At 37.7% G+C, this 24,360-nt stretch overlaps 1 protein-coding gene across 2 annotated transcripts in view; it reads left to right on the top strand.

The window, feature by feature from the left end:
* NVL (nuclear VCP like) overlaps positions 1-24,360 on the top strand; it is a 97,618-nt gene that overhangs the window by 21,202 nt on the left and 52,056 nt on the right. For both annotated transcript variants that reach the window (XM_036757012.1, XM_036757014.1), the window contains 6 exons: positions 3,274-3,400; positions 3,673-3,749; positions 4,277-4,411; positions 5,192-5,293; positions 10,908-11,025; positions 19,256-19,400. In XM_036757012.1, coding sequence (XP_036612907.1) covers positions 3,274-3,400; positions 3,673-3,749; positions 4,277-4,411; positions 5,192-5,293; positions 10,908-11,025; positions 19,256-19,400 — 704 coding nt within the window. The remainder of the gene's footprint in view (positions 1-3,273; positions 3,401-3,672; positions 3,750-4,276; positions 4,412-5,191; positions 5,294-10,907; positions 11,026-19,255; positions 19,401-24,360) is intronic.

Below are 24,360 nucleotides of genomic sequence, written 5' to 3'. Positions count from 1 at the left end.
ATCTGCATTCAGGCTCCCATTAACTCTTTCTCTGGAGATAGCATTTTTCATCATAAGTCCTTCAGAATTGTCTTGGATCATTGTATGGATGAAAATAGCTAAGTCATTCACAGTTAATCATTGTATAATACTGTTGTAACTGTGTACAGTGTTCTCTTGATTCTGCTCATTTCATTTTACATCAGTTTGTGTAAGTCCAGGTTTTTCTAAGAGCATCCTTCTTATTATTTTTTATAGCACAATAGTATTCTATCTCAATCATATACCACAGTTTGTTCAGCTATTCCTCGATTTATGGATATCTCCTCAATTTCTAATTCTTTGAGCAGCTATAAATGTTTTTGTATGTAGGTCCTTTTTCTTAAAGAGTATGGATGATTTTATAGCCCTTCGGGCATAGTTCCAAATTGCTCTACAGAATGGTTGTTGAATCAGTATAGAATTTCACCGATAGTGCATTAGTGTCTCAGTTTTCTCACATCACTCCAACATTTATCATTTTCTTTTCTTGGGAGGCGGGGCGGGGACAGGGGGGGGTGTTGTATTAGCCAGTTTGATAGGTAGTTGTTTCAGTTTTCATTTCTTTAATCAAGAGTGATTTAGAGCATTTGTCATACAGTTATAGATAGCTTTGATTACTTTGTCTGAAAACTTCCTGTTTATATTCTTTGAACATTTATCGACTGAGGTATGGCTCTTATTAGTGTAAACTTGATTCAGTTCTCCATATATTTGAGAAGTGAGGTCTTTATCAGAGAAACTTAATGTAAAAATTTTTTCACAGTTATGATTACGAACTGTGTATTTCCCTTTAGCTTATTTTCCCCCTTTTCATCTTACTTTATCTCTCCTTTCACCCTGTCCATCCTCAAAAATGTTTTTCTTCTGTCTTTTACCTACCCCAGTCAGCCCTGCTTTCTGTTATCTCTCCCTTCTTTATCCCCTTCCCCTCCTATTTTCTTGTAGAGTAAGGTAGATTTCTCTACCCAACTGAGTGTTTATGTTATTCCCTCTTTGAGCCAATTCCATTGAGATTAAGGTTTGCTTGCCCCACCCCTACATTGTGAAAGCTCTTTTCATGCTTCTTCTGTGTGATAGAATTTACCCCATTCTACTGCTCCGTTTTCCTTTTTCCCAGTGCATTCCTTTCTCACCCCTTAATTTCATTTTTTTAAGATAATCTTCCCATCATATTCATCAGCTCACACCCATTCTGTTTGTCTATGTATACTTTTTGTAACTGCCTTAATAACGAGAATGTTTTTAGGAATTACAGGTATCAATTTTCATGCTGGAATGTAAACAGTTTAACCTTATTGAAACCTTGCAATTTCTCTTTCTTGTTTACCTTTTTATGCTTTTCTTGAGTTTTGTATTTGAAAGTCAAGATTTCTGTTAAGCTTGGGTCTTTTCATCAGGAGTGCTTCAAAGTCTATTTCATTGAATATCCATTTTTTTCTCCCTGAAGGATTATACTTTTTGCTGGGTAGATGATTCTTAGTTGTAATCCAGAGTGTCATATTCAAACACCTTTTATCTTTTAATGTAGAAGCTGCTAAGTCCTGTGTTATTCTGATTGTGGCTCCACAATATTTGAATTGTTTCTGGCTGCTTGCAGTATTTTCTCCTTGACCTGAGAACTGTGGAATTTGGCTATAATATTGAAAGTTTTCATTTTAGGATCTCTTTCAGGAAGTGATTGGTGAATTCTTTCAATTTCTATTTTACCTTCTGGTTCTGGAATATCCTCTAGAATTTCCTTGATAATTTCTTGACAGATGGCCTCTCCTTCCTGAATCATCCTTTCCCATGGATTTTTCTTATCTTTACCTTTTTTTCCACCTTTGTATTAAAGTCATCAAGTATCACAGTGTATGCCGATTTAATTTGAAAGGACTTAAGTTCTTTGTAGTTTCATCTTTATGCTTTATGCTCAGCAACCAATGTTTATATATAAGCTGCAATTATTTTTACGGTGATAATTTTTGCCAGTACATCTCATTGGTCTTGCAATACCGGGTGACCAACTATTCATCTCATGAAATCTTGTGCCATGTGGCTTTTTGGACATGATAAAACTGACTTTGCGTTTTGTTTTCTTTGCTTCTCAGAAGACCATCTGTATGCCATTCTTTCATTTAACTGCAGCCTCCTTCTTCTGGATTCATTTGTAGCAAAAATGTTAAGATTGATAGGATTCAGCTCCTCCAGCAAGGTGTCCATTTGCTGGTGACTGGATAAGAATTCACTTTTAAGGGTTCCAAGCATCTAAATTCCTCGAAATTCCAAAAACTGTAGGATTCCTTACTGCTGCTTCTCCTATCATTTGAATTTTAAGGGAACCACAGAGGACTGAGGGCCATTTTGCAATTTTCTTTGTTTCATAGGTACTCATGGCCCCAAAAAATGGATTATTCAGGTTGCTAGGTGTTGATGACATGCCTCTCCCTACATAGCAAGATTGGTCTTCTTCATAAACAGACTGTGTCTCCTGATTAGGATAGTCGGTTTCCAGGATGGTAGAACTATCCAAAGCTTATCCTCTGCTGTGATAGAACCAAGGGTCACCTCCTTGGCATGACTGGGCATTGGAGTAGGACACTATGGAGGTTCTACCATGTAATCATATATTTAAAAATCTGTTTTAAAACCTTTCTCAGTAAGGACACATGAATTTTATGATACTTGTCAAGTGAAGCGTAGATAGCAAAACAGCATGTAACCAAGATGAGGAAAGTTATGGCAAGACTCAAAAGCACTTGTCAAGTGAAGCATAGATAGCAAAGCAGCATGTAACCAAGATGAGGAAAGTTATGGCAAGACCCAAAAGCTAATCGGGTCCAAGTCTGTCAGTCCAGACTATGTAGAATATATCATAGGAATCTGTTCAGACTGAAATTGAATTAAGCTGATGGACCAGGAATCAGAACAGGCCTAGGTGAGGAACAAGGAGGTCAGCAAAGCATGGAAAGTGTACCCTATGTTAGGAATGTCTGGAAGGTAAGTTCTTTTGAGGTTTAATAGAGCTGAAGTAATTTGGATGCTTGAATTTTGCTGGCTTTGTTGTCTTCTTATCTACATGAATATAGCCAGGAACTCTTGATGTCTGAGATAAAAAATGAGAGTCAGGAACAAGTGAAATTTTTGACAATACCCTTTCTAAAGATGTTAAGGCTTTTTCTATCATATCTCCAAAGGTGGCTTAAGTAAATATTTAAAAACTGCATGTTAACTGACTACTCTTACAGGTATTATCTCATTTGGTCTCTCTAGGGTCCAAAAGAGAATTCTCTTCTGGAGAATGAAAGTAAAAGAAAAAACAGGCTTAAGAGAACCAAGAGGAAAACTGAGGATCTTCAGAAAGTAGATGGAGAAATAGAAGGTGTTTTGCAAAAAAAAGGTTAGACTAATGAGTAGTTGACATTTATGTGGGTGGTAAGTGGTAGTAGTGTATCATTAGATCATATTTAGCTTTAAATTTCAGGAAAGTACCTTGGCAGAGGGAAATGCCAGGTCCTGTGATTTTAGGTTTAGTTTTAGGGGTGGGAGTATAACGAAGTGTACACTAGAAAATATTTCCTTATCTATAGTAATTTACTTTGGGGAAGTTATTAAGTAGATTCCTGTTGACTTGCTCTGGATTGTTCATGCCCCTTCTTTTCTGCTTGACAGCCAAATCTCAAACACTAGAGCTCCAGATCCCAATTGTGAAGTTTGAAGATGTAGGGGGCAATGATGTGACACTGAAGGTTAGTTACACTATAGAATACGACTTTATCTTGCCGTGCTGCTAGTGACAGAAGGAAACAGACTGCAATGTTTTTGCTTCTATCAAATGTATATCCATAGCGAATAAAAACTTGAGATAGACCAACCTACCTTTTGCCTTTTGACTTTATCGAGGGGCAAAAGAAATAAGTGATATAAAACACAGCACCTCTGATTTTAAGGTCATTTGAGTTGTACTTTGACAAAGTTGCTTGTTTTAAAAGTTGGCCATTTAATTCAACTTAAATGTATTTCTTCCTTTGGCCATTTTAGTGGAAGCTATGATATATTAGAAAGAGTATTGAACTTAAAGTCAAGTGAGGTTGGGGTTAAAATCTCATCTTTGATGCCCTATTTGTTGTATCGCCATGGGTAAGTCACTTAACCTACTGCATCTGAAAAATTTTATACCTGTAGAGCATACCTCACAAGATTGTTGTGCTGATCAAATGAGATAACGCATGTAAAATGCTTTGCAAACCAGTGTTATTTCCTTCTTTCTTGACAGGAAATATGCAAGATGCTTATCCATATGCGTCATCCTGAAATATACCACTACCTTGGTGTAGTGCCACCTAGAGGATTTCTTTTACATGGACCTCCAGGTTGTGGAAAAACATTACTTGCACAAGCAATTGCTGGGGTGAGAAATGTTAATGCTTGCTGTTTCTCTCTTTGGCCTTCTTTAATTTGTCTTGTGATGGTGTCAGGAAGAAGACAGTTGTCATTGAAAATTCAATGAATTTATGCTATTTGATAGGGCTGGCAATTGAAACGGCATTCCAGTTTAGTTTTCAGGCTTTCTGTTCCCTTAGCTCCTAAGCTGATAATGACCAAAAGTGTCATCTGACTGCTTTTTCCTCTGGATGACTTTTTGGGTAGAATAGCATCCCATTTCTTTTTCCACTAGAGCGATAGTTGGTAAGCCACCTTTGAGATGATTGTAATTACTTATTGCCATTGGTACAGCTGGCTTCATATGAGGCGTCTTTTTTCTCACCTCTGTCCACTGTTTTGTCAGTTAAAAGTGGGAAAAAAGTTTTGGGTATGTGTCAGATCTCCTGTAGTTCCTGTCCCCTAGGCAGAGGACATTTTAAAATATGTTGGCCCAGTCTAGAGTTGGGAAAGATTATAGCTTCTTTGGTTCCAGACCAGCTTTTCAGGGGGAAGAAAATAATCTTCTAGCTTTCCTCTACCAGTGGTGGAGTTAAAAATCCTTTGTCACTGTGTCCAAAAAAGTTGATGTTAAAACAAAATCTTGATTAAAGTATGTTTCTTTTTCATTGGCCCGAATATAAAGCTAACAATTCCTTAGAAAATAGGGTTTGAAAAAAATTAGTTTATTTCAGTTGACTGGGTCAGAAGTAAATAATTTAGTTTAAAACTTGGCAGTTTCATCATTCTTTTCTGTGTCTGTGTGCAGGAACTTGAGCTGCCAATTCTTAAAGTAGCTGCTACTGAGATTGTGTCTGGATTGTCAGGGGAGTCTGAACAGCAGCTGAGAGCACTCTTTGAACAGGCTGTGGTAAGTCAAGGTGGCTGCTAGCTACACAGAAGCCATTTCATTGGGAAGTTCTGTTCAACTTAGTCTCTTCTTCTATTTCTGGGGTTACCAGGATTTACTTATTCACTGAGTTGATTGACCCAGGTTGCCATGCCTGCTGGTGCAGGAGAGAGTTGGAGAGAACTTCTGACACATCAGATTAGTACCTTATACCCAGGTGCCTCATGACAGAGACATGATTGGATAGAGACAACCTACAGATGGCTTTTAGAGGCCACTTAAATGTCCAGGAGAACACTCCATATCTTATATTGGATTTCACAGCAAAAGAAAGCCAATTGTAAACTTGAATGTAAACTGTCTTGTGACTAGTAGAATTTAAGATCTTATCCCTTATGAGGAAAAAATTCAGTTATGTTTCACTAGAAAGATTCTGGATTATTTCTGTTTTATCTAAAACTTAAGTTATTAAAAGTTTAAAAAACTAAAACAACCCAAGAATATTGCAGAGACATAATAATGTGGTATCTGCATTCAGTTCAAGTTTATTCTTACACTTGCTGTTTACTAGTCATTACAGTGATTAATTCTTTAATGAAAACTGGGGACAAGTAAACTTTTTCTTCATCATTTGAAAAAATTGTGTCTAATGAAAATGTTCAGCCTAACTAGAAGTACTACATTACAAGTGGAAATGAGAAATTTTCCCGCAGCAACAGCTAAAGCGATGTATGGTAGACAAACAGATGATAGGCAATTTACTAGGTTATTTGGGTGGAGACAGTACATGATGAGAACTAGAAGAAGATACAGTTAAAATTCTTGTTTTGGCCCTCCATTGATATAGGGGATGAATGCTGTGGTGAATTATATTTGTGACATGACTTATATTTATTACATTTTAATTTAAGGTGGAAATGGGATCTTTATATTTAAAGAGGCAAATGCAATCTCCAGGTTACCAGTGTTCTGCCTTATGAAAATTGTAATGATACCTGTTTAGCTAATAGGACATAAGATCAGTTCACTGCAAATGATACTTTTCCCAATGACATGGTTATTCTTGTCCCTTTCTTTTTCAATCTCAGTTCTTATGCCCTTCCATATCTTTTTTTATTTTCTCTTCCCACTCTACTTTTCATATAACTGAGCAGAAATTTGATATACTTGGCTTATGGAGATTCCATTCTGATAATATGGTGTGGTGTAGTGGATAGGTTGTGGACTTGGAATAAAGAAGTCCTAAATTTGAATTCTGCCTGTGATTTTACTAAAGTTCTGTGACCATGGACAAGTCACCTAACCTCACTGAGGTTTCCATCTATGTGTGTGTTTTCCCCACAAACATTTGTAATTTGGAAGAGAGCTAGATAATGAATAGCCAGGCTTTTATTTTAAATAAAATGTGTCCTATTCATGATTTTGTGCAATTTTAGCCTTATGGTCAGTCACTAAGCATTTATTAAGCACTGCTGTGTCAGACACTATGCTAACTTTTTTACTCACCAAACCTCTTCTGTTCTTAACCCATTGCATCTGCCCTCCCCAGCCATAGACCTTATTTTGAATGATTAAATGTTAGCTTGCACAGCAAGTTTCAATTCTTGATACTCTGACTCTCTAAAACAGTATTATAAAGAGGTCCATGAACCTCACTCATCCCCATGTATTCTGTGATCCAGTGATGCTTCTCTCCTTGCTGTTCCTCACATATCATCCAGGCAGTCAGTCATTAAGCACCTGGGAGGGGATAAGCCACTAGAGTTTATTGAATGGGGGGCTGACATGATCAGACCTGTGCTTTAGGAAAATCAGTTTGTCAGCTGAGTGGGGGATGGACTGGAGGCTGGTGGACCTGCTAGAGGGCTACTGCAGTAGTTCAGGTTTGAAGTAATAAGGACCTGCACTGGAGTAGGGGCAGAGAAGGGGCTATAGTTAAGAGATGTTTACAAAGATGAAATCCACAGACCTTGGTAACAGATTGGATGTGGGGGAGAAGGGGAAGTGAGACATTAAGGAGCTGAGAATGATACCTAGGTTGTGAGCCTGAGTATCTGGGAGGATGATAGGGCCTTCAACAGTTTGGAAGGGGAGAAGGTTTAGGGGGAAAGCTAAGGAGTTCAGTTTTAGACGTGTTGAGTTTCAGAGGTCTGTTGGACATCTAGTTTGAGATGTGTGCAAGGCTCTTGGTAGGTAGATTTGATATTAAGCACCTACTATTTGCCAAGCACTGTCCTATAGGAGTTATTACTATAGAGATAATAAATCTATGGGAGCTGTAGAGATCACCCAATGAAGTAATATAGATGGAGACAAGAAGAGGAACCAGGACTGAGCACTGTGGGAACCCAAGGTAAGTGGGCAAGACCTGAATGAGTTTCCAGCAAAGGAAAATAAGAAGGAGCAGTCACAGTTAGAAAGATAGCCAAGAGAAAGTAGTATACCAAAAACCTAGAGACAAGATGATACCAAGGAGGAGAATGTATCTTCAGCAGAGGGCTCAAGAAGAATGAATTTTGAGACATGACACTTCATCTCCTGACCCAAGCATTTTCACTTGACTGTCACCTCTTTGTGGAATTCTCTACCTCCTTATTTCTGCCTCTTGATTTTCTTGGCTTCAAGTCTCAGCTGAAGTTCTGCCTTCTGCAAAACGGCTTCCCCAGTGCTCCTTAAACTTAAGACTATGCCCAATTTAACCTGTATATATCTTGTTTGTATATGGTCGCATGCATGTTGTCTTCCACATTAGAATATGACTCCTTGAGACCAGGGACTATTTTTTGTCTTTGTATCACCAGCACTTAGGACAGTGCCTGGCAGATAGTAGGTGCTTAATAAATGCATGTTGAGTAACATTTTTTTAACCAGTCTCTGAAATTTGGCTTTTTTTTTCAGTTATTAAAAAAAAATTATCCTGAGAAAGGGTCCATAGGTTTCACCAGACTGCAAAAAGGGTCCATGGCCTAGTAAAAAAATTAAGAACTTCTGCTCTAAAATGCATTATCTTTAGTTTTAACTTGCTATACACCATGTCAGAATCCATTTCCAAAAGAGAACAAAGGTAGACCATTTATACTCTATGCCTTAGGGTTTGCCATCTTCCTTTTGTAACAATTTGCCTCAAAATGAGCCTTGCTCTTCATACTTAGATTGAACTACATTTTATAGAAGTAGATAGACAATCAAGTTGAGTATTAGGACTGAAAGTTAATGTTTGTGTCATTTACAGTGACCCTGGACTTTCCGTGTCTTACCATAAAGCTTAGGCTTAGAAAATAGTATTATTAATAGCAAGTAATATATTGGTATTTGTAGTTCAGTAAATTCTCTACATCTGTTATTTAATTCAGTCTTCAACATAACCCTATGAGATAGCTAGTATGTAGATATAATGCCAATGAGGAAATGGGCACACAGAGGTTAAATCATTTGTTCAAGGTCACACAGGTAGTAAGTGGTGAGCAAAAATGGAATCCGGGTTTCCCCTTTTTCTGTCAAGGAGACCAGTATATTCTTCTAGTTACCCAGGTTTAAAACCTTGGCAGTGTCCTTGGCTTTCATTCTGCTTCAGCCCACATGACCCCTCAGTTAACAGGTCTTGTCACTTCCATATCAGCAATTCTCGCATCCCTTTTCTCTTGTAACTTACACCTTATTTTATACTTTTAGTATCTCTGTCCTGGACTCTCGAATCCTAATTGATCTCTGCCTTCAGTCTCTTGCCCTCTTGCCATATCCTTGCAAAACTCATCAGTCCTAAAGTGCACATCTTGCCATGTCTCTGTCAGTAAATTGCACAAGTTCTCTAGAATCAGATTGATTCACTTTTACTTATCATTTAAAGCTCTCCTAGGCTAGACCTACCCGTAAGCTACCTTTTTTTTTGGCCTCGTTGCTGATGTGAGTCTCAGACTTCAGGAGGGTAGATGTACAAAAGTACTGCTCTGATCCATGGAGTCGTACCTTCTGCAGCTATGCATACCTTTCCAGCAGGGCAGAGTCTCAGTGTGGCTGTGGCCATAAAGAGAATTTAGCTTATACATATGCCTTGGGATAGAATGATTGAAAATAGTACCAACCTACTTCACAATGTGTTAGGCTGAAATAACAAAATAAGCGGAACATTATTATTATTTGTTTTTACCATGATAAAATAATTTTATATTATTTGCTAAGGAATTGGAGAGGGGAAAAAACTACCTTAAGGACAGTAGGAAACAAAGCCAATTATGGTTTGAAAATGAAAGTACGTCACTGAAGTGGCATTTATCCAATTAGTTAACTGTTCTTTACTGATCTTACATAAGATTGAAATTTTCTTTGAGCATTAAAATATTTTTAAAGAGTTTTCTAGTGAGAGACTTTCTATACCCTCCATCTAAAAATGTGATTGAAGTTCATTTTGTGTCTTGTATGAAAGAAGGGAATACTTTAAGCATAAGAATCAAATAATCAGTGATACACAAAATAAAAATCATAACTCTGGATGGGATCATAAAATGACACTGGATCAGTTTGGGGCCGTTAATAAGACTCATGGAATATTCTCTAGATATGTCTCTGTTAGAATGTATTGGTCATTTGCCCATATGCACTCTAACCACATAAAGCCTTCCCTTATGACAAAGAAAGGTTGAAGGAAAACTGATTAGCACAGCAATGATACCTAATAGTACATGTCCTAAAAAGACATTCCATGGCAGAATCTCTTCCTTTAGTGTGTCAGACAGTATCTAAGCTGTTATGGCTGTGTATATAAGTGACTGAGGGAACCCAAACTGCTTGCTCAGCTCCAAAACAACCCTTGGGCTCTCAGATATCACTCAAGCAAAAGCTGGTAGAATCAGTCCAGGTTATGGGGACCCACTTCAGTGAGTAGAATCATCAACTGAAATTACTTTCTCATGAGGGTCACCTTAATCTAAGACATCATGACTCGCCGTCCACCTTGGAGCTGCATCTTCTTGACTACCCGTCCTTGTTGTTCGTCTTGTAGCTACATTCTTCTTATGTATTTTCTCTCCCTATTGGAATCTAAGCTCTTTGAGGACGGTAACTTCTTTTGTATGTGCATTCCCATCACAATGCTTGACACATACTAAGAACTTATTACCATGCAGCCAAACTGGCCTTGTTACTGTCCTCACATATGACTCTCCATTGATTGTGTCTTTGTGCTGGCTGCCCCTCTTGCTTAGAATTCCTCTTTGCCTCTGCCTCTTAGAACCCTTCATTTCCTTAAAAACTCTCATTTTCCTGATCTTCTCACCTGCTAATGCCTTTCTTTTCCCCCAAATGTCTTTGTATTTATTTTGTACTTATGTATGTATATATTGTCTTCTCCTTTTTTGTTGTCTTTTTATCCTTAGCACAGTGCCTACAACATAGTAGGTGCTTAATAAAGGTTTATTTTATTGAAATCCAGGATTTTTTTCAACTATATCTGCTTGTATTCCTTTTTATGTTTCATCAGAACCATCTAGATTCCCTTTGGGTCAGAGATATTGGTATTAATGTATGATCTTAAAACTTCCAAGCTTTTTAATGATGTGAGTGCTTCTATAACTTGTTTTGGTATTATTATATGGTTGATATCTTCATGAATCACTTATCATGCCATTCTTATTTTTAGTCAAATGCACCTTGCATCCTTTTTATTGATGAAATTGATGCTATCACCCCCAAAAGAGAAGTTGCTTCAAAAGACATGGAACGGAGAATTGTGGCCCAGCTCCTAGTCTGCATGGATGGTTAGTTTAAAATAAATACTTGTTTGAAAAATATTCTTTTAATGGTACAGTTTTTATTAAGGGGACTGATAATGCCACTTCCACCAGACTCTTAGGACTAGATAATCCCCATTGTAGACTGTTGCTTGTGTACCTGTTTAACTCTGAAGTAGAAATGTGCTTGCTGGTGTTGGCCTTTGTGATCTGCTCATTTCTTTTTTGGTTACCTGTATCCTGTGCTCTTTTGGCTTTTAAGCCTGGATACATCTTCCTCATGATAGTTTGCTCTTTAAGATTCCATACTAGGGATCATTAAGATTATAGTTCATGTTAATAGTGCTGTACAATTTTAAAATACATTACTTACATTATCTTAATTGATTCTCAATAACTCTTTAAAGTTGTTTCTGTAGCTAGTGTTACCTGCATTTTTACCCATCACAAAATTGAAAACTAGAGAAATGAAGTGACTTGCCCCAGTATATACCATTAATCGTCAATAGAAAAGGGACTTAAACAGTTTTTATGACTTCAAGTGCCATTATCTTTTCCATTAGACCTGAGAACATGAGGCATATCATTTAAGAAGTCTAGCATCTCTGAACTTGAATCAACTTTGAAAGGAATATAAGACTTGAAAGGATTACCCCTTAAGCAAGAACATAAAATTCCACAACTTATATAATTATACTTCAAATGGTGGCATTTTCACTGATGCTTTGTTTTGCACATTTTTAAGGTTTATAAAAAAAAATCATCATTTGATTCCATTCAGTTAGAATTTCTGCTAATTCAGACATGAATTTTTACTAAGTAAATTCATAGTGTGAACAAGATCATGAGAAAAATTAATTCAACAAAATTTCTTATATCAGTGGGAATACTCATGCGTAACGGGGTTTTATCATACTCTTGACAATATTCGTCCAGAAAGCCTCCTCAGGGAGTCCAGCAGTGTATTGGAGCTTTTCTCTGAACCTCTTGTTGTTGAAATAACATATGCCATATTCTCTGAACTTGGTAAGTTCTGCTGTTTAAGTCTGGTTGTTTTTCAAGGCCCAGAGATAGGGCCACGTACTCCGTTGTTCCAACTACAAGGCTTATCCAATAAGGACTGTCTTGAATATTCCTTGTTTTTACAATATGACTAGCCCATCTCTTTTTCCACTTATCCACCCATACCATTCCAGTGGTATTGCTTCTTCTGTGCAATACATCCCCTTATGTCTTAATTGCCCTTTGAATAATCTTCAACTTTAATTCTTTGTAGTGGTATTCTATAACCCAAAGCCATATAGTATCCCCTTAATAATAATTGATATTAGAAAGCTGGTCCTTTAGGAAAAGCTCTGGGTGATTAAAAACAATACAACCTGTTCTCTTCATCCTGTTCAAGAATTTTTCCAGGTCATCATGCATCCAGAATAAATGAACTGTTGTCTATCTATTGGTATTTCATAGCCTAGAAAATAGGTGTTATATGTTCACTTTTTTTCCCCATGGGTGAGTATTGAGTACCAAGGAGAGAAAAATCAAATTTGGCAGGTATGAGATGATTGGTAACTTTGGAGAGAGTAGTTTTAGTTGAGTGATGAGATTGGAAGCCAGGTTGCCCAAGATTGAGGAGTAAGAGGACAGGAAGTAAAGATAAATTTAAACAGCTTTTTCAAGGAATTAGACTCTGAGAGAGAAGAGATACAGGGCACTGTCTTGCGGGGATGATGGAATTTAGTGATGGTTTTTTGAGGATGATATAATGGTAATGTAAATTTGAAGATCTTCCCCATCCATTAATAGGCCCATGTGACCTGCTGACATCACAGGAAGCCCAAGTCACATGTGGTAGGAGTAGCTTGCTGAATGAGGAGAACAGGAGAGGGTGGAGCAGGAAATGCTCAGGGCAGTTAGAGCTGAGGGAGAGAGAGAGAGAGGAGGTGTGCTAGCTGTGCTGTGGGTTTGTGGGAAGGCCCCAGCCAGGTAGAGGTTATGGGATGGAGTCGTTCTCTGCTGTGATGTTGTGTCTTAATCTCTATGCTACTTGGATAGATCAGACTTACTGGTTTTGGGATCTGGTTCTCTGGTGTCTGAATAAATGTTTTACTTCTTCTACCTTCTATATGGAGAGTCTCTTATATTTTGCCATACGGAACTACACAGACATATTCACAATTATCGTCGATGTTGTGATTATCACCTTGCTGATACAGATGGGGAAACTTAGAAAGTTTGAGGGCAATAAAGAAGGAACCAGATGATTGAGGATGTGCTAAATTGGTTTATTTCATATCATTAAAACCTATATTTGGAGAATTTGCTTGTATGGCTCTATCTCTACCCCTTGAAATCCCAGTCCTTATTAGAAGAACCTAATTAGTTTATGGAATAGCTAGTATTCAACTTTAGCTGGAGAGTAGAATGTTTGAGTGAAATGAGTAATAGGAAGTTAGGTAGGAAAGGTATGTCTGAGCCAGCTTATGGAGTTTCTTTGTTGCCAGGTTTAGGAGTTTGTATTTAATCCCATAGAGGGCTTTGAAAGGGTTTTAAGTGTCAGACTTGTACCTTAAAAAGATTAATCTGGGCTCTACAAGAAGGGTGGTTCGAAGAGGGCAATGGAACTTTGTAATAATCCAGAGAAAGATGGTAATGGCCTGAACTAGGATGATGCCTGTGTAAATGGAATAGAGAGAACAGATTTGGGAGGTGTTGTCAAGCCTCAACAAGATTTGGCAACTGCTTGGTTGTAAGGAGTAAAGGGTGGAGAAGAGTTAAAAACAAGTTCAATGTTTTGAACTTGGGTCTCTTGGAAGTAGTTATGCCATTAACAAAAATGGAAAAGTTAAGGGAGGGACATGCGGGGTTGGGGGAGAGAAAATAATTTTAGTTTGAAACTCCTTATGCTTAAATTGCAAGCGGGATATCCAAGTGGAGACTCTCTGGTAGTTTTGCAATGCAAAGCTTTATATACAGTTCAGGGAAAAAAATTAGGGATGCATATATTGATCTGAATGTTCCTTTTGTAGAGGTGATAAGTGAACTCCATTTCAGATGAGATCACGAAAGGAGAGCAGAGAGAGGAAAAAAGACCCTAGGACAGTACCTTGGTTAGCACTCAGTGTAGACAGTCAGCAAACAGTATATTTTCATATGCTTTCCCATTCTTCTGTTCCTCTATTATTCCCCTACCCCAGCCAGGTATTTCCAGTTTTCCTTGGTTTTTTAATGTCATCATTCTTCACCACATGTATAAATGTTAAAATTTTCTGGGCCCCATGTTGAGGATGGTTCTCTAGATGTACACTGATAAAAATTTGTGGGGGAAGGATGAGAGTGTGACAAGTAATAGGTTGGTGGATAGAATGAGGCAGTGTGAGAAGTAAAATCTTAAGTTTGACAACAGTAATAATAAATATGATTAGACTGTCAGGGATTTAGGACACTGTGCCTTAGTTGTGCTTTAATATGGATTTTGATTCAGTTGGATGAGTCAAACTTCCTGAGTTTCTAGCTTCCTCCCTCCCCTAACTCCGCCCCCCATTACCCAAATAATCAATAGTGAGCTCTTCTTGCATTGTAATCTTTGGTAAAAACCTGGACAGGTTGTAGCTCTATTCCTGGTCATGGGGGACCTGAGTCATGACTATAGGAATTTTATCCAAATGGGCACTTGTGAGGGAAGGACGAGGGGGATGATAATATGCCATATTCCTGGTACCTGAAGGAACTTGACCAACTTTTGGTGCCCTGGCCCTTCAATGGCCTGAACCTTTCTGTCCCTAAGCCCTTTCCTTTCTCTACCCTTAGGATCTTCTGGAATCTGCTATGGTATTATCAGACAGTTGTATTTTGGCACAGTAACATTTTAGTGGGAATATTCAGATAATTTGCGTTGTTACAGTTAGTTGAATTTTTGTTTTACTTTTCCATGCATATTATAGATACTTCCGCTAGAGTAAATCATAAGCTTCCTGAGGTCAAGGACTGTACTGTTCTTTTTTTTTTTTCAATCCTCATTATCTAATATCTTCATACAGTAGATTAATAATGAATGTAGGTTGGATTGCATTGAGGAGAGACAACCATACAGGTAGAAAGAGAACCAGAAGCATGTCAGAATGACCAGGAGAGAAGGTAGCATGAGGAGGTAGCATTCAGTGGTGGCAAATCCTGCAGAAAGGTCAAGGAGGATGAGGAATGTGGAAAGACCTTCGTACCTTTGGTGTACTTTTAGTGGAGACTGTTTAAATACTTGAGAAAATTATTTTTAATTGTTTTGGGGTACTCAGAATACTCTTTTACTTATGCTAATTACAAATTGATTTTTATTCATTAAAGCAGTTCTAAGAATCTCTATCATGCTTTGTTAACTAGCTTCAGTACTCTGTTTCAGAAAGCAGTAAAGCTACACTTTGTTTAAAATATTTTATAATTTAGACTGTGCTTAATTTGAAATGAGTTCTGAGAAAAATATAAAATTGAAATTTCCTCTAGAAATGTTTAGCAATCAGAACAAGATCCTAGCTTTGGCAGATTTCCTTACTCCTAATTTTATTTCATTTTAAAAGAAAGGAATACCTTTATTTCTTTTTTACCTTATTTTTATTGACGTCTTGTTTTTACATTTACTTTGTGTGTGAATCTATCCTTCTACCTGCCCAGGGAGCCACCCTTTGTAGCAAAGATTAAAAATAGAAATATTGGGGCAGGGGAAAAGCATTTCAAGTAAAACTAACCAACCTTTTTGTCCAAAAGCAAATGTAGTATTCTGTACTAGGAGTGAAGCGGCATTTTCTCAACTATTCTCCTTAGGGAGTCTTGGTAGAAAGGCCTTTTTATGCTAGTGATTGAATAAATTTTTGATCTTCCTGATCAATTAATTCACCAAATTATAGAACATAGCACTGAACTGAAGACTCAAGGGATACAAATGAAGTAGAATATATAAATAACTCTTATCTTCATGCTTACCATCTAACCTCACAACCTAATTCGGTAGAGCTAAGAGGAAATTTTGTAAGCTTAATGCAAAAACTATATAAATAATATGGTATATAAATATATAAAATTATATATAAATGCTGAGGAACCTTAACATAAGGAGGAGACCTTAAATGAATTTAAAGTAGGAGGAAACCTATTGGTGTGAGAGTTGAGGTTGTTGGGGATTTTTGGGGTGATTTCTTTAAAAGCTGTCAAGTGGGTATTTTTTTTACTTTTTTCTTATTATACATATTTATTTGATATATTTGGTTTTCAGCATTGATTTTCACAAAAGTTTGAATTACAAATTTTTTCCCCGTTTCTACCCTCCCCCCACTCCAAGATGGCATATATTCTGGTTGCCCCATTCCCCGGTCAGCCCTCCCATCTGTCACCCCACTCCCCTCCCATCCCCCTTTCCCTTCTTCTCTTGTAGGGCATGATAAATTTCTATGCCCCATTGCCTGTGCATCTTATTTTCTAGTTGCATGAAAAAACTTTTTGTTGTTCTTGTTGTTTTTGAACGTCTGTTTTTAAAACTTTGAGTTCCAAATTCTCTCCCCTCCTCCCTCCTCACCCACCCTCCCTAAGAAGGCAAGCAATTCAACATAGGCCACATGTGTATCATTATGTAAAACCCTTCCACAATACTTATGTTGTGAAAGATTAACTATTTTTTGCTCCTTCCTAACCTATCCTCCTTTATTGAATTTTCTCCCTTGACTCTGTCTCTTTTCGAAAATGTTTGTTTTTTATTACCTCCTCCCCCCGTCTGCCCTCCCTTCTATCATCCCCCCTTTTTTTTATCTTCTTCCTCCTTCTTTCCTGTGGGATAAGATACCCAATTGAGTGTGTGTGGTATTCCCTCTTCAGGTCAAATCCGATGAGAGCAAGATTTACTCATTCCCCCTCACCTGCCCCTTCTTCCCTTCCTACAGAACCACTTTTTCTTGCCACTTTTATGCGAGATAATTTACCCCATTCTATCGCTCCCTTTCTCCCTTTCTCAATATATTCCTCTCATCCCTTAAATTGATTTTATTTTTTTAGATATCATCCCTTCATATTCAACTCACCCTGTGCCCTTTGTGTGTGTGTATATATGTATATATATATACATATATATACCTACATATATACATACATAGACACACACATATGTATATATATACATATATGCATATTCCTTTCAGCTACTATGATATTGAGGTCTCATGAATCATACCCATCATCTTTCTATGTAGGAATGTAAACAAAACAGTTCAACTTTAGTAAGTCCCTTATGATTTCTCTTTCTTGTTTACCTTTTCATGTTTCTCTTGATTCTTGTGTTTGAAAGTCAAATTTTCTATTCAGCTCTGGTCTTTTCACTGAGAAAGCTTGAAAGTTCTCTATTTTATTGAAAGTCCATATTTTGCCTTGGAGCATGATACTCAGTTTTGCTGGGTAGGTGATTCTTGGTTTTAATCCTAGCTCCATTGACCTTCAGAATATCATATTCCAAGCCCTTCGGTCCCTTAATGTGGAAGCTGCCAGATCCTGTGTTATCCTGATTGTTTTTCCACAATATTCAAATTGTTTCTTTCTGGCTGCTTGTAGTATTTTCTCCTTGACCTGGGAGCTCTGGAATTTGGCGACAATGTTCCTAGGAGTTTTCTTTTTGGGATCTATTTGAAGAGGCGATCTGTGAATTCTTTCAATTTCTATTTTACCCTCTGGCTCTGGAATATCAGGGAAATTCTCCTTGATAATTTCTTGAAAGATGATATCTAGGCTCCTTTTTTGATCATGGCTTTCAGGTAATCCAATAATTTTTAAATTATCTCTCCTGGACCTATTTTCTAGGTCATTGGTTTTTCCAGTGAGATGTTTTACGTTGTCTTCCATTTTTCCAAGCTTGGGACAAATTACTCTCTACTCTACAAGCAGTCGTACCCTGACGAAAAACTCAAGGGTCAAGTAAGTTGGCTGGGAACATGGCCAGGCAGTGAAAACACACCCAGATTCTGTCTCAGACTTTGGAATCCTTCTTTGGTGACAAAGAAGACCAAAACATACGCCCTGAAGAAGTCCAAGAGCCTACACCAAAAGCCTCCAAGAAAAACATGAACTGGTCTCAGGCCATTAAAGAGCTCAAAAAGGAGTTGGAAAAGCAAGTTAGAGAAATAGAGGAAAAATTGGGAAGAGCAATGACAATGATGCAAGACAACCATGAAAAACAATTCAATGACTTGCTAAAGGAGACCCAAAGAAATACTAAAAAAAATATTGAAGAAAACAACACTTTAAAAAGTAGACTAACTCAAATGTCAAAAGAGCTCCAAAAAGCCAATGAGGAGAAGAATGCCTTGAAAGGCAGAATTAGCCAAATGGAAAAGGAGGTCCAAAAGACCACTGAAGAAAATACTACCTTAAAAATGAGATTGGAGCAAGTGGAAGGTAGTGACTTTATGAGAAATCAAGATATTATAAAACAGAACCAAAGGAATGAAAAAATGGAAGACAATGTCAAATATCTCATTTTACTTTTTTACTTATAATTTACTTAACCAGTTAAATTGGAATTCAACAGTCATCTTTCCCCTTCAGGATTGGATGGCACAAGTAACTCAGATAAATTTATTTTTTCTCTCTAAAAAAGTATGTGTGTGTGTTTTTAGCAATCTTTTCTTTTAAACTTTTGAGTTCCAAATTCTCTCCTTCCCCTACCCACTGAGAAGGCAAGCAATGTAATATCAGTTACACATGTGAAATCATACAAAACATATTTCCATATTAGCTACTTTTTTAAAAAAGAAGAAAAGTGAAGAAGTGAGAAAATTATACCTCACTTTGCACTCAAGAGTTTATCAGTAATAGTAGATGACATTTTTTCATCAGGAGTCCTTTGGGATTTTCTAACTCATCAAGCGGTAAAAATGTCAGATTCATGCATGTGAAAATTCTCACAGTTTGGAAGGTAAGCTTGCTGTTGGACTTAGGACTATGTCATTTAACTTCTCTTAGGTTAGCTAAAACTGGGAGCAGTAACTGCACATTTCTATTCAGATATCATGTGATGATGGATGAAGTAATATAGTTAGAGAAGGTCTTATAGAAAGGTCAAGGTTAAATAATGAAAAACAACAATATTAATTATTTCTTAAAATCAGATGTATGTAATGAACTCTTTCTAGACCAGTATCAATTGTTTATTGTGAAACAAAATCTTTAAGATAAATCCAAAGGCTTATTAATATATTCACCAGTTCCTTGATTGATTCTTTTCTTTTAGATCTGAATAATCTGGCTGCTACGGCGCAAGTCTTAGTAATTGGAGCAACCAACAGACCAGACTCACTGGATCCAGCTTTGAGACGTGCAGGAAGGTTTGACAGAGAAATTTGCTTAGGTATTCCAGATGAAGCATCCAGAGAAAGGTAAACTCTTTATTTTTTAAAATTGTTACTTATTTATTTTTGACATTAGTTTTTAAAAAAAAATTTGAGTTCCAAATTCTCTTTCCACTCATTGTGAAGGCAAGAAATGTTATATCAGTTGCACATGTGAAATCACGCAAAACATTTCTATATCAGTTGTGTAAAAAAAAAAAAAGCCAAGAAAAAAAAGAAAGTGAAAAAATTATGCTTCAATCCTCAGTTCTTTCCCTTCAGGTGAATAGCATTTTTCATCATGGGTCCTTTGGGATTGTCTTGGATAACTGTATTTATCAGAATAGCCAAGTCATTCACAGTTGATCATCTTTATGATATTGCTGTTGTTGTGTACAATGTTCTCCTGCTTCTGCTCACTTCACTTTGCATCAGTTCATATAAGTCTTCCCAGGTTTTTCTGAAACCATCTTGTTCGTCATTTCTTAATGTACAGTAGTATTTTATCACAATCATATACTACAACTTGTTCAGCCATTCCCCAGTTGGTAGGCAGCCCCTCAGTTTCCATTTCGTTGCCACCACAAAAAGATCTGTAAATATTTTTGTACATATGGGACCTTTTCCTTTTTCTTTGATCTCTTTGGGATATAGACCTAGCAGTGGTATTGCTCGGTCAAAGGGTATTCACAGTTATACAGCCCTTTTGGCATAGTTCCAGATTGCTCTCCAGATTGGTTGAATGAGTTCACAACTCCAACAGTGCATTACCGTCTTGATTTTTCCTCTTCCCTTCAAATATTTGTCATTTTCCTTTCCTGTCATATTAGCCAATCTGACAAGTATGAAGTGGTACCTCAGAGTTGTTTTAATTTGCATTTCTCTAGTCAGTAGTGATTTAGAGCATTTGTTTATATGACTTTAGACAGCTTTGAAGTCTGAAAACTACTTGTTCATATCCTTTGACTGTTTATCAATTAGAGAATGACTCATTTCTTATAAATTTGACTCCATTTTCTATATATTTGAGAAATGAAGTCTTTATCAGAGAAACTTGCTGTAAAATTTTTTCCCTCAGTTTGCTTTCCTTCTAATCTTGGCTACATTGGCTTTGTTTGTGCACAAAGTTAATTTGATGTAATCAAAATTATCCATTTTATATCCTGTGATCCTTTCTATCTCTTATTTGGTCATAAATTCTTCCTTTATCCATAGATCTTAAGGTAAATTTTTCCAAGGTGACTTTTTTCCATTCCTAGGCTGCCAGGTAGCTTTGAAAAGAATCACAGGATCTTCAAATTGGAAAGGATTTTTGAGGTCATCAACTCCCAAGTCACAAGTTATTTATATGTAAACTTGGAACTAGTAGTCAAAAGTTTTTTTTTTTTGTTTTGGGGAGGTGGGGGTGTTGGACAAATAGCCAAAGATCATGTATAGCAGTATTGTAAATCAAATAGGAACAGATCTTAGGAACAGATCTATTCAAGGCTCCGTTTATCTCCTAGTCATCTACTCCTCCTGATACCACCTTACCTGCTTTAGGTTATGAGCTGCCCTGAGGCAGGAACTATCTTTTGTTTTTCTTTGTATCATGCTGTGTGACAAACATGTACCTGCCAGAAACACCTGTGTGGATGGCCTGAAAAACGGAGTACAGGCTTAAAAAAATTAAAAGGATTAAATTGTTATAACAGCAGGGATTGTGTATCTCCGCCATCCATAGTACAGTGCTTAGCCACAATAGGCTCTTAAATGTTTAGCGAATGCTAAGTTCTCATCAAATGATAGATTGCATTCAGGAAGGGGGCATGGAAGTAAAAAGAGATAGAGTTCTAGAAGAAGAGAGCATATGGGAAGGAAAAACAGGGATGATTAAAGAAGCACAGCAGTAGAGAGGAGAGTGTAAAAGGAGGTGGAAAGACGTGCCCTTCTTTTTCTAGCTCCTCCTTTTTGCTGGGGTGAAGGCGTAAGGGACTGCTAATTCCTTTCTGCTCTAGCTCCTATGACCCTGGGTGTTATTTGTTCTTTGTACTCAAAGAGAACCAATGACATCATGATCAAGGTACAGCATGTTCACCTGTGGCTGATCAGTCCAATGTGAGTTTGGAAGGTTCCACAACAAGTAGGGCACAGATAGTCCATTAAAATCTGGGATGAAGATGGCTCGAGATTTGCTTATTTCATGTTTCTGTTGTGGTGCTGCAATTCTGCTTTGCTCATAGAGCACAGCACCTTTTTTGATGTGGGCACCATGCCAGGTGGTCCTGTGCCAACATCTCCCATGTTTCACAATTGATATTGAAATTCTTCAGAGAGGCCTTGAGAGTCTCCTTATACCACTTCTTCAGACGCTTTCCTTGTGCCGGTTCTCCATAAAATAACGTTTTAGGTAAACATGTGTTTGGCGTTTCAGACTACCTGGCTGTTTCATCAGGGTTGTCCTCTTTGCAGTAGAGTTTGGATGTTTGGCAGTTCAGCTCAAGAGAGGCCCTCTCTGTCCAGTACCTTATCTTCCCAAGACAATTCAGATGGAAATGGTTTTAGTTTTCTGTCATGGCACTGGTATACTGACCAGGTTTCATAGGCATACAACAATGATGTCAGCACTATGGCTCTGTAGACCTCCAGTTTGGAAGGTGGTCTAATACCTCTTTTCTCCCACATTTTCCTTCAGAGTCTCCCAAACACTGGAACAGAGGTGGAGAACCTGCAGCCTCAAGGCCACATGCGGCTCCTCTAGGTCCTCAAGTGCAGCCTTTGACTGAATCCAAACTTCACAGAACAATTCCCCTTAATAAAAGGATTTGTTCTGTAAAACTTGGACTCGGTCAAAAGGCTGCACCTAAGGACCTAGAAAACCACATGTGGCCTCTAGGCCGCAGGTTCTCCACCCCTGCACTGGAACCATTGGTTTCAGCAAATGGAGAAATTCTGAATTCTGTGGATGAGTTCTTTTACCATTACAGGGATGTCCACATAGATGATGAGGTTGATGCACACGTGATTCTGGTTAAAGTACATATGAATACACATCTGAGTGTGTGACTGCAGCATAATGGTAGGTTTTTTGGTTTGGTTTGGTTTGGTTTTATTGGAAAGACAGCATATTATACTAGAGAATAGACCTGAAGTAGAAGGACCTGGGTCCACATTCCACCTCTGATATATACTGGATATGTCATCCAGAGCTAGTAATCTCTCTGTACCTCAGGCAACTCTCTGTTGACATGTGTAGTGCTCTGCAAGTCTTATACATGCTGCCTATTGCTACTACTGTTGTTTCAAATTGTAGAACTGTTGCTCATCTGTAATAGTAGAAGAAACACAGTGCCCAGGGTCACACAGCTAGTAAGTGTCTGAGGCTAGATTTGAACTCAGATCTTCCTGACTCAGGTCCAGTGCTCTATTCACTGTGCCACCAGCTGCTTATTAGTGTTTATTGAGTGCATGCTCTGGGTATAGTACTGCACCGGACACCATGGGAAAGAGGAATGAAGCATAAGACAGCTCCTGCTTTGAAAAAGTTTATAAACTAGTCAGAAGTAGAAGAGAAGCTCACATGAAGCATTTAAATAACAATACAAAGACAGTTCATAAATAAACTAAACAGATAAACAGACTTAGGAAATTAGGAATTGCCAAAAGTCTTCAAACCTGTGGTCCATCTTGCCTAATACTCTGTTTCTAACAGTTTGTGTTTGGGTGTGACTGAATGTCCTAAATCTGATTCTCACTAGAAGCTGGTTGTTGAGGTGGAAATGATAGAAAATGACCACCACCTCCTAGAGATATAACAAAGGAGAAGAAATCTAGGCACACTGTGGTGATTTTAGGAGAGCATGCTTCACAGGGTGCAGAAGAAAGGGAGGATTCTGTTGAGTAAAATGCTTCGCTGAAGTCAGTCTAAAGGAATCGGAGATAGTCAAGAATATTGTAAAGACATAAAGAGAAACCGTTCCAAGGGAGGAAAAAGAAAAATGGCTTTGTCTGAAAGGATCAGTGTGGGTGCACAAGGAGCTCCAACCAAAGAAGGCAGCTGCAGGCCACGTAATAAAGGATACATTTAAGAGTGTAACATGGTCCTGTAGAAGTAGTATCAGGAGAGTTAAAGCTTAGGAATAGCCTTGGCTGCTATGGGGAGCTAAGGACAACAAAAGAGTATTTTAGTATTTGGAGAAAAAGGAGAATCAAATGGATAAGACCAGTGCTTGGCATAGATGGGATGGATGATAACTAGCAACAGAGACAAGGCAGGAATGCTCAATTTTTATTTTTTTCTGTTTTCTCTGAAAAGGAGAATAACCTTTACATTGGAAATGGAGACAGTGAATTGATAGCCCAGATAAGGAGATAAGAAAATTTAGTAAGCTTCCATGACTAGGAATCAGAAATTAAACATCTAAATGTTGCAAACAGACTGACAAATACGGTAGAAAAAACATCAAATGAGTCCCAAAACTTAGAAAATTTTAACTGGTACAATTCGTTCTTTAAAGCCAATTTGGTACCTAGAGCACAGCACCTCGTTAGTGCATAAAATGATTCCTTATAATCCTCCGTGTTACATAAATATGAACAAACGACACTGCTGAGAAACAAAAGGCTCTGAAGCTAATCTCCTTATGATGACATAACTGCCATCACCATCCTTTCCCGCCACACCTCCCAAGCATTTATGTTTGACCAGCTGAATAACTTTATAACAACAATACTCTATCTTAGGCTATCTCCAGTTGTCTTAGTCAATATTTTGCCACCGAACCCAGATGGCTCTGGAGGAGAACGTGAGGCTGGTGACCTTGCACAGCTCTCCCTCACTTAAATCCAATTCACTTGCAAGTCATGGCATTAGCTTCCTGATATCGTGATCCTCTGAGAACAAAGAACGAACAACAACAACAGTAATCTTGGGCCCTCTTCTCTTTTCTTCTCCTTTTATGTTATTCCCTTGGTGTTCTAATCAGCTACTATGGTTTAAATTATCTTTTTGCAGATGACTGTCAGAACT

This window comes from Trichosurus vulpecula, chromosome 4 (genome assembly GCF_011100635.1).
Source record: "Trichosurus vulpecula isolate mTriVul1 chromosome 4, mTriVul1.pri, whole genome shotgun sequence".
Lineage (NCBI taxonomy): Eukaryota > Metazoa > Chordata > Mammalia > Diprotodontia > Phalangeridae > Trichosurus > Trichosurus vulpecula.
Note: the sequence above shows the minus strand (reverse complement) of the source record. Positions and strands in the feature narration are given on the sequence as shown.